At 40.3% G+C, this 10,701-nt stretch overlaps 1 protein-coding gene across 1 annotated transcript in view; it reads left to right on the top strand.

The window, feature by feature from the left end:
* Positions 1–6,264, top strand: part of TM4SF20 (transmembrane 4 L six family member 20) — a 17,324-nt gene extending 11,060 nt beyond the window's left edge. Inside the window, exons 3-4 of the mRNA XM_032754122.2 lie at positions 2,020–2,171; positions 4,220–6,264. Coding sequence (XP_032610013.1) covers positions 2,020–2,171; positions 4,220–4,508 — 441 coding nt within the window. The 3' untranslated portion in view covers positions 4,509–6,264. The remainder of the gene's footprint in view (positions 1–2,019; positions 2,172–4,219) is intronic.
* Positions 6,265–10,701: the final 4,437 nt, after the last annotated feature.

The raw sequence follows: 10,701 nt of genomic DNA on the forward strand, positions 1-10,701 counted from the left end.
TAAACACCATGGCACCTCTTGATGAGTAAATTTAAGCAACTGCACAAGTCACAGTGCATGGAAGAATCAAGATTTGAAGTAGACTCCAAATCCATCATTCTGAACTTTTGGCTGGAAGAAGAATAGTGATTAAAGTGTTTCCCAGCTGTGAGAGCCTGTCAAGTTTTGTCCATCTCCATGATACACAGTTTTCTCATCTATAAAATGGAAATAATAATAGTATCTACCTCTTGGGGTTATGAAAAGAATTAAATGAGATGATATATGTAAAGTACTACATCCCTTAACACAATTCTATAGGTAGCCACCTTATTCTGCACTCATAAAAGGCAGGTCTCAAGAATACAACACACAAATCCTGTGGGAGCTGCATTATTCCAGCAAAGGAAAAGAAAAAGCATTCCCTCGCTTCATTTCTGCTGATTTTGAAATAATCATCAGTGACTAACAACTTCACTGAAACAATACAAAAGTTTCCTTCTTTTTTTTTTTTCTTTTAGAGATGGGATCTCACTATGTTGCCCAGGCTAGTCTCGAACTCCTGGGCTCAAGCAATCTACCCTCCTTGGCCTCCCAAAGTGCTGGGATTACAGGCATGAGCCACTGTGCCTGGCCTAAGAGCTTATTTTTGGAAAAACAAACATGAACTTTCATTCAGTTTCCTATGCCAAATTCCATGCCTTCTTCTGCTCTCATGACTGACTCATGAAATAAAGATGTGTACAATCTTTCTAACACAGTGGCTCTCAACCAGCGGGTTATTTTACCCACCCACCTCCACCCCAAGAGGATATTTGGCAATGTCTGGAGACATTTTTGGTTGTCAGAACTGGGCTGGAGGTGGCAAGGGGTGGGGGGGTGATATTGGCATCTAGTGGGTAAAGATGAGGGATGCTGCTGAATATCCTATACCGCACAGGAAAGGTCCCACAGCAAAGTGTGCAAATGTCATTGGTGCTGAGGTTGGGAAGTCCTGTTCTAACTCTCTGCTGATGACTGATCACTGCAGGACGCTGGCCACTGGCCACTTAAAGTATCAGGGCCAAACACTTGGGAGCCAAGAGACCAGACATGAAGATAAAGGTAGTTAAGATCCAGTCGGCCAGGCGTGGTGGCTCACGCTTGTAATCCCAGCACTTTGGGAGGCCGAGGCGGGCGGATCACGAGGTCAGGAGATCGAGACCACGGTGAAACCCTGTCTCTACTAAAAATACAAAAAATTAGCCGGGCGTGGTGGTGGGCGCCTGTAGTCCCAGCTACTCGGAGAGGCTGAGGCAGGAGAATGGCGTGAACCCGGGAGGCAGAGCTTGCAGTGAGCCGAGATTGCGCCACTGCACTCCAGCCTGGGCGACAGAGGGAGACTCCGTCTCAAAAAAAAAAAAAAAAAAAAAAAAGATCCAGTCAAGAGTCTATGAAGTAGGAAGTACATAAAACAGGGAGGAACTAGATCTCAGTGGTCAGAAGAAACAGATGAGGCTCAGAGGAATATGAAAGTTGAGATTTTCCAGACACAGTGACAAGCCAAACCATCTTTTTTTTTTTTTTGGCAGAGTCTTGCTCTGTCACCCAGGCTGGAGTGCAATGGCATGATCTCGGATGACTGCCTCCCAGGTTCAAGTGATTCTCCTGCCTTAGCCTCCCAAGTAGCTGGGATTACAGGCATCTGCCACCAAGCCCGGCTAATTTTTTGTATTTTTAGTAGAGAGAGGGTTTCGCCATGTTGGCCAGGCTGGTCTTGAACTCCTGACCTCAGGTGATCCACCCACCTTGGCCTCCCAAAGTGCTGGGATTACAGGTGTGAGCCACCGCGCCCAGCTCCAACCATCTTTTAGTGAGTATAATCAAATAGCAGAGACTGCCCTCTGCCTTTTTGTATCATTCACACCTAATCAAACCGTGACCTTAAGATCCAGGATTTTAGGGTGACTGGATTAAAAAAAGACTGTATATGCTCCTGAAGCTTGAAACAGATCAAGAACATGAAATAACGTGTGCAAATGGCTCTATTTTATTTTTCAGATGTTTCTTTCATCACTTTTCAGTGCAATCACAGTCATTGGTGCTCTGTATTGCATGCTGATATCCATCCAGGCTCTCTTAAAAGGTCCTCTCATGTGTAATTCTCCAGGCAACAGTAATGCCAATTGTGAATTTTCATTGAAAAACATCAGGTAAGTAACTTGATTTTCACAGGCTTACTGTCTTACACAGTTGAACTAGTTTGATTAGACTAATGCAGTACTGAAACAATGCGATGTTTTTATTTGATGCAACTGCCGGGACAAACAGATTCTTAGGAATTTAGTACATTAATGCCAGTTAGCACAACTCCACATCAAAATGGAGGAATCATTAGATTTACAGTGCTCTAAAAGGACTTTTAGATATTGTCTAAAAGGACTAGTTGATCTCAAATGGCTTATGCTTGTCTTTCAAAAATCTAGTTACATATGTGTATGTATATTAAAAAATTATGCAAATATACACCAGAAACTTAACTTTCATCCTTGGAGAGTGAAGAGAACATTTACTTTCTACACTTCTGAATTAATTAAATTTGTAAACCATGAGCAAATATTACATTTACAATTTTTAAAATTTAATAAAAACACAATAAATAAAATGCAGAGCCTTGCCTGTAGGCCTAAATGGAACAGAGCAACCAATGGATTCATACAGACATGCTATAAATATACTGTATGCATGGGAATGAATCCAAAATTTAAGTCATGTAATAACAAATAATACTGGAGAGTTACATGTACTTAATAAGTGGCTCATTTTAGTCTTTTAAGATCATTCTGTGACTGAATGTAGACACAATTTGTAAAAACTGGAAGAAAAAAACTATCTAATCCATTAGCTCTCTGTATAGGCTGCTCAGATTAGCAAATAACCAGAATTTACTTTTGTAGTTACATAAAAAAAATTGTTTTTTTCTCCTTTTCCCTTACCTTGCTACATTAAAAAAGAAAAGTCCCTCAAATTTTGTGTAGCATATTTGTTTTGAATCAAAACCCGGGGAAGGCTGGGCACAGTGGCTCACGCCTGTAATCCTAGCACTTTGGGAGGCCAAGGCAGGTGGATCGCTTGAGGTCAGGAATTTGAGATCAGCCTGGCCAACATGGTGAAACTGCGTCACTACTAAAAATACAAAAATTAGCCAGGCATGGTGGCACATGCCTCTAGTCCCAGCTACTCAGGTGGCTGAGGCGGGAGAATTGCTGGAACCCAGGAGGTGGAGGTTGCAGTGAGCCAAGATCAAGCCACTGCACTCCAGTCTGGGTGACAGAGTAAGACTGTCTCAAAAACAAACAAAGCCAAGGAAAGTCTCCTTACTAATAGACTTGAAGAAAAGGGTTAAAGATTTCTACCACAGATGCTATGCACATTAAATCCCCAGGGAATGACAACAGCCTACAATGTACCAGGCACCAGGCTAAGCTCTGCAGATAATAGCACTCAGATATTCTCAGCCTAGTTGGGGAGATGGGCTAGGCTAGCAAAGTTACAAGAGAGTGATCCTTGGCTTGCTACACATTTCACAGAACACTCATATTCCATGTGCAGAAAATACTGTTGTTTTCCCAGGTTGAATGTCAGTTGCTGATATCCAGCAATGCAAACTCCCTAAGAACATTCCATTTTACTCTACAGTAAACAAACAAAAAATCATCTTGAGATAGATGTGTTAGGGCTAAAAGTCTCTCATTTTCCATAGCCCTGTTAAGAACAGGCACATCTCACTTTAATCAGACATATTTAATCAGTAAAAGCCGTACATCTGGTTGAAGAGCGGATGCCGTGCTGCAGTTCTGCACTAAGAACTGAGCTCATTTAATGGGGGGTAGGGGAAGCTCCTTAGTTTTTATATCTAGCAAGTAGAAGAGTATCTGAATAAATAAAATAAATACGTTGAACCACGAAAAACTGTTGACATTCAACTATTTCTGACATCCCAAAACAGCATTTCATATCGTTCAACCTAAGAGAAGATGTACCATAGAGATGCTTGTTAAATGATGGGCTATATAAGTAATAAAAGTTTTGTAACTAGTAGAGTATAAGGACACATGCTCAGAAACCCTGATCTCTGTCATTTTTGGGCACAATATTTCAAAAGTACATTCTGTTTCATTAGTTCTTTTATGTGCACAATGCTACATTCTTTTGGTCAGGGATATTTCTGAATATCTGATTTTTATCTTTTGTTTTTCAGTGACATTCATCCAGAATCCTTCAACTTGCAATGGTTTTTCAATGACTCTTGTGCACCTCCTACTGGTTTCAATAAACCCACCAGTAACACCACCACGGCGAGTGGCTGGACAGCATCTAGTTTCCACTTCGATTCTGAAGAAAACAAACATAGGCTTATCCACTTCTCAGTATTTTTAGGTCTATTGCTTGTTGGAATTCTGGAGCTCCTGTTTGGGCTCAGTCAGATAGTCATTGGTTTCCTTGGCTGTCTGTGTGGAGTCTCTAAGCGAAGAAGTCAAATTGTGTAGTTTAATGGGAATAAAATGTAAGTATCAGTAGTCTGAATAATTTGAGAAGCACACTTGTTTTCAAAGTCATCTTTGAGATGATTTAAAAAATCAACCCTTCACGTAGAAAGCATGTTGCAAATGCATAACACTCTCATATCGGTGGTTGATTTGGGAAAGGTGGAGAAAATTTTCAATTAGTTTTGTATTGTACTATTCAAACTTTTTACCTCTTCATTGTGTGTAGAGAAAGGAGAAGGGAAAGAAGATGAGAAGGAACGGAAGTCATCCTGAAAATAAAAGTGCAGGACCTTTTTTTTTTTTTTTAATTTGAGACAGGGTCTCAAAAAAGGCTGGAGTATAGTAGTACAGTGGTGCTATCTCAGCTTACTGCAGCCTCAACCTCCTGGGCTCAGGTGATTCTCCCACCTCAGCCTCCCTAGTAGCTGGGACTACAGGCGCGTGCCACTATGCCAAGCTAATTTTTGTATTTTTAGTAGAGATGGGGTTTTTCCATATTGCCCAGACTGGTCTCGAACTCCTGGACTCAAGTGATCTGCCTGCCTCAGCCTCCTAAAGTGCTGCGATTACAGGCATGAGCCATCGCACCCAAAATACAGGACCTTTTTATTGTATTTCTTTAAAGAATAAATATATAACCTGAATGCAATCAAGTCTTTAGATCTAATTCTCAGCTTGCAGGGAACACTAGGACAAATCCAAAAAGTGGGTCAGTGGGCACAGAATGGCCCCATTTTCAACAGGAAAATGTCATAAAAGAAAAATATTTTTGAGGGAACTGTTCTAGATTAAGAGAATAGAGGCATGTTTCAGCTAAACACATGTAAACTTTGTCAGAGATAATTGGGAGGAGTATGTAGAAGAATTGGATTATTGTTAATTTTGGTAGGTCTGATAATGGTTTTATAGTATAAAGGCTGAGTACCCCTTATCCAAAATGATTAAGATCAGAAGTGTTTTGGCTTTCACATTTTTTTGCATTTTGGAATTCTGCCTATAATAATGAGACATCTTGGGGATGGGATACAAATCTAACCACAAAATTCATTTATGTCTCATACACACTTTAAACACCTGGCCTGAAGGTGATTTCACACAATATTTTAAATAACTTTGTGCATGAAACACAATTTTGACTGCATTTTGACTGCAACTCATCACATGAGGTCAGGTGTGGAATTTTCCACTTGTGGTGTTATGTTAGTGGCTCAAAAAGTTTTGGATCTCGGAGCATTCTGGAATTTGAATTTTTGGATTAGTGATGCTCAACCTGTATACAGAAATGTCCTCATTTTTTAAAAAAGAAATGCATATTTATATGTTGTAAAAATACTTCAACTAAAAGCAATGGGAAGATGTTTACTGTTATATTTAGGTGATAGGTACATGGCAATTCATTACACCCTCCTATTTTCCTATGTTTACATTTTTCATTAATTAAAAAACAATACCTAGAAAAACCCAAGTCTTTCAAAAGCTATTTTCTATATGTGCCAATCTTTAAAAAACAGGGTAACAAGTATATTTATCACATTAAAATGTAAAACAACAAAGCTAAAAATCTAAAATTTTCTGAATGTTATTTCTATATTTCAATTGTTTATGTTTATTGGGCTTAAGTTTCTAGAAATAATTTGCAGTACCTATATTATAGCTACCTAAATAAATTTAGTAACATCAAGAGCTTATAAGCCTTTTTTTCTGAACATTTACTATATAAAAACATTCTCCCTACACCCATACAAATACTTACTTGTCCTTAAGGCTTAGCTTAAATATCGCCTACTCGAGGAAGCCTTCCCAGTGCTCATGATCCAATAAACCAAGTGAGCACTTACCCAAACCTCTAGTATCATTCCTGTCATAATGTAACATACATGTGTTTGTACGTCCATCACTGTAGGATTTAGGAGCACAGGAACCAGCTTCATCAGCCCTCTCCTCTTCAAGTCCTTAGCAAGGTCTCTCATTTCCCCACCCCCAGCCCCATTCCTACCCCCACCTGCCTTATCTCTGGCAGCACTCTTTATCCTTGACTTCAGCACAAATAGAGAGGCTATTCCTAACCATCTAATGAAAACTAGGTTTCCCTTTACTCTTTTACCATGCTTTCATTTACACCATTTATCACAATGATGATTGCATTTTCATTTGTGCTTGCTTCTTAAATTTCACTGTCCCCCGTTAGACTATAAGCTCCAGGGGTACAGGAACATATTTATTCCCTCCTGGTATAAACAGTACTTAGTACAGTGCCTGGTACAAAGCAGAAACATTGTATTTAGTTGAATGAATTAATGAATCCTATCTTCAGTACCCAGCTTTTAGGGAAGACTCGATACTTATTCAATGAATTGTCAAACTGCTAATGGTCATGTAATTAAAACAAAAACAAGACAGCTCACTGTACTCTAGTGAACAAGGGTCAGCAATGGTGCTTATAAATTTTCTCATCCCCCCCCAAATATTTATGCCATGTACCTTCCCCGAAATGTGACTTCATTAATTCGGCCAGTGACCAGGGTATCCTTACATCAATGAGAAAATATAAACACTTTATTGGAATAGCATGTTAGCAGCAGTGAACAGGGTATGGCGCAGAAGGTTTCCAAAACAAGTTTAGCATGAAGGATGCCATATGCTGTTGCCAACAACTAGAACACGGTGACTAAAGACACAGCTGTGAATGTCCAGCACAACCTCTGGCCTGCAACTATGTTCAGTGATGATGATAAACAAGGTGGTGACTTGGAAGGAATCCCTATGTCAAGTGAGAAAAAAAAATGTCTGACCTCCTTATATGTGTAAAAAATATACCTTCAGAATCTGTCAGTAAGCTGGAAGAAGTGGATGTTGAAGTTTTTAACATCGATGATGGGTCTCCAGTTGTTCATCAACCCATGGTGAAATAGCTGAACAGTTCTGAATCAAAGGTGATCATAATAGTGACGACATTAACATTGCAGAAAAAGTGCCTACAGATGACATGGTGAAAATATGTGATGGGGCCGGGCGTGGTGGCTCACGCCTGTAATCCCAGCACTTTGGGAGGCCGAGGCGGGCGGATCATGAGGTTAGGAGATTGAGACCGTCCTGGCTAACACGGTGAAAACCTGTCTCTACTAAAAATACAAAAAATTAGCCGGGCGCGGTGGTGGGCGCCTGCAGTCCCAGCTACTCGGGAGGCTGAGGCGGGAGAATGGTGTGAACCCAGGAGGCGTAGCTTGCAGTGGGCCGAGATTGCACCACTGTACTACAGCCTGGGCGACAGAGCGAGACTCCGTCTCAAAAAAAAAAAAAAAAAAAAGAAAAAAAGAAAAGATACGTGATGGGCTTCTTGAAGGACTAGAGCAGTGTGTATTCAAAACAGAACAAGAAATCACGTCAGTTTATAAAATCAAAGAGAGGTTTCTCAGACAAAAACATTGTTCATGAGGTTGATGACTCTGGAAGAAATATTTTAAAAAGCCACTGAGGAGAATGCCTCGTCTCTACAGGATCCACTTCCTAGCCTCTCAACTGCTTCTCATGTTTCTTCTCACCGAAAAAAATAGTGTCCAGTAATCTTTACTCCAACAGCACTGCCGGGGGGGACAGGAAACCCGCCCTGGCTGTTGTTGGTTGCAGCTGTTGTCTAATAGCTGGTGCAGGTACATGGTGACGGCCACTGTGCTGCTTAGTTACTTGAATGCAGTTTTTTCACTGTATTAATAGTGTGTCATTTTTTAATGTTAAGTATTTATGTGTGAAAAAGTGTTAAGAAAAAATGACTGTTTATTGGCAGCATATACACTCAGAGTCAGGAATGATGGTGATGGCAAAAAACCCGACTGTCCACGTCGTGGCTGAGATATCACTGTGACATCTTTGCTTTTTGCTTTCTGATGGTTCAACATACACAAACTTTGTTTCATACACAAAATTTGAAATATTGTATAAAATTATCTTTAGATTGTGTGTATAGGGTATGTATGAAAGATAAATGAATTTCATGTTTAGGCATGGGTCCCATCCTCAAGATATCTCATTATGTATATGTAAATACTTGAAAATCTGAAAAACTCTGAAATTCAAAACACTTCCGGTCCAAAGAATTTTGGATAAGGGCTGGGCAATCAGTATAGTTAAGGAGCTGGAAACACACATTCATGCAGAAAAGGAAGGAAAAAGGAAAGCTCTCTTGAAAATATACTACTTCCATGATGTTATCCCTCAAAGTGTAAACAACCTGCACATACTTCAACCACAATTACTAGAAGCGGGGAGAGGGGGGCACTTTCAGTAGTGCAACAATAATATATTTGCTATACTTAGTTGTATGATACGACTTTGGCTCCTGACTGTATCCATTTCTCCCTCTATCATCTGCACCTGGAATATTTTCTTCTTCTTTCTCTGCTTGTTGAAAGGCTCAGCTCAAATATCTGGTTATACTAACCAGGAATGAATTTGTTCCTCTCAACTCCAAAATATGTTTCAACAGTAATTAACAATTTTTAGGGGAAGTACACAGGTGTTTAATAGAGATCCTAACTTTGGAGTTAGAGAGATTCAAGCTTTTCTACTTCTAGATATGTGACAAGGTCAGGTAAGGCAGGTTTCTTGGTTGTCCCCTTTTGCATGGTAAACAGTTTTCATTCACCGTCTGTTGGGGTCCTAGCTTCATTCACGAGTCTCCTGTTACAGTTGGTGCCTGCCTGAGGTAGGGAATTTGATCTTCTACCCCTTGCACAATCATTAAGGGAGAAAGCTCCAAGTGTCCATTCTTTGGTAAGAATCATGACGGAAAAAAAGGGCTTCTGCACTTCTCTCTATTCTGCTTTTATTTCATTTTTTGACCTTTGTGGGATCCTTTTCATGCCTGTTCATCAAAAGATACTAACCTTATCCATCATTTTTCATCATTTTTGTGATTTCAATTTGGAGGATAACCATAGAAATTACCTTCTGGTATACATAAATCTAGAATTAATATAGTTGCATCATTACCAAAAGTCAGAAAACTTCTAAGTACAGAGAAGAATCTTTGTCTTGATATTATTTTAGAGGGTTAAGAAGCAAGAACAGAAACGTTAAATCTAACTCTATCCCAGGAATTTCTTCAACTGCCTTTCCCCAAACTCCCTGCCTTGGAAGAAAGATACCAAAGATGTGTGGAGAATGTTGCACCTAACTGAATTCTACCCATTTCTGAACCAAAAATGGGGAAATATAAGTTTTGAGAGCTAAAACTGTCTAGCACTTGGCTTCACTTGGTTTAATTCTTTTGAGATTTACTTTTTTTTTGAGACGGAGTTTGGCTCTGTCACTCAGGCTGGAGTGCAGTGGCATGATCTCAGCTTACTGCAACCTCTGCCTTCTGGGTTCAAGTGATTCTCCTGCCTCAGCCTCCCGAGTAGCTGGGATTACAGCTATTGCCACCATGCCTGCCACCATACCTGGCTAATTTTTGTATTTTTGGTAGAGATGGGGTTTCATTGTATTGGCCGGGCTGGTCTCGAACTCCTGACTTCAAGTGATCCACCCGCCTAGGCCTCCCAAAGTGTTAGGATTACGGGTGTGAGCCACCACACCCAGCCTTGAGATTTAAATTCACTGGCATATGTAATTAGCAAATAAATACTGCCATGAAAAAAGTACATACAACTCTGGCTGGGCGTGGTGGCTGTAATCCTAGCACTTTGGGAGTCTGAGGCAGGTGGATCACCTGAGGTCAGGAGTTCAAGACCAGCCTGGCCAACGTGGCGATACCCTGTATCTACTAAAAATACAAAAATTAATTGGGTGTGGTGGCCAGCGCCTGTAATCCCAGCTACTCTGGAGGCTGAGGCAGAAGGATCACTTGAACTTGGGAGGTGGAGGTTGCAGCGAGCCGAGATCATGCCACGGGACTCCAGCATCAGCAACAGAGTAAGACTCCGTCTCAAAAAAAAAAAAAAGTATACACAACTCAAGGTATTTAAACCTGAACCACTTTAGAGATATTATAAATTAGAAAACCACCTACAATGCAACCAACAGCCACCACTACCAGGATGAAGGTCTGAAAGGAAGCACAGCAGGTTCTTGCTACCTATCATGTCATTAATTGTATTACTTGCTCCTGAGACGGGAAGACTCATATAAGGTAATATGATACAAAATGTAGCTGATCGCACAAATGATGAAATAAAATCCTTCACTAGACAAATAC

This window comes from Hylobates moloch, unplaced genomic scaffold, assembly GCF_009828535.3.
Source record: "Hylobates moloch isolate HMO894 unplaced genomic scaffold, HMol_V3 SCAFFOLD_1, whole genome shotgun sequence".
Classification (NCBI taxonomy): domain Eukaryota; kingdom Metazoa; phylum Chordata; class Mammalia; order Primates; family Hylobatidae; genus Hylobates; species Hylobates moloch.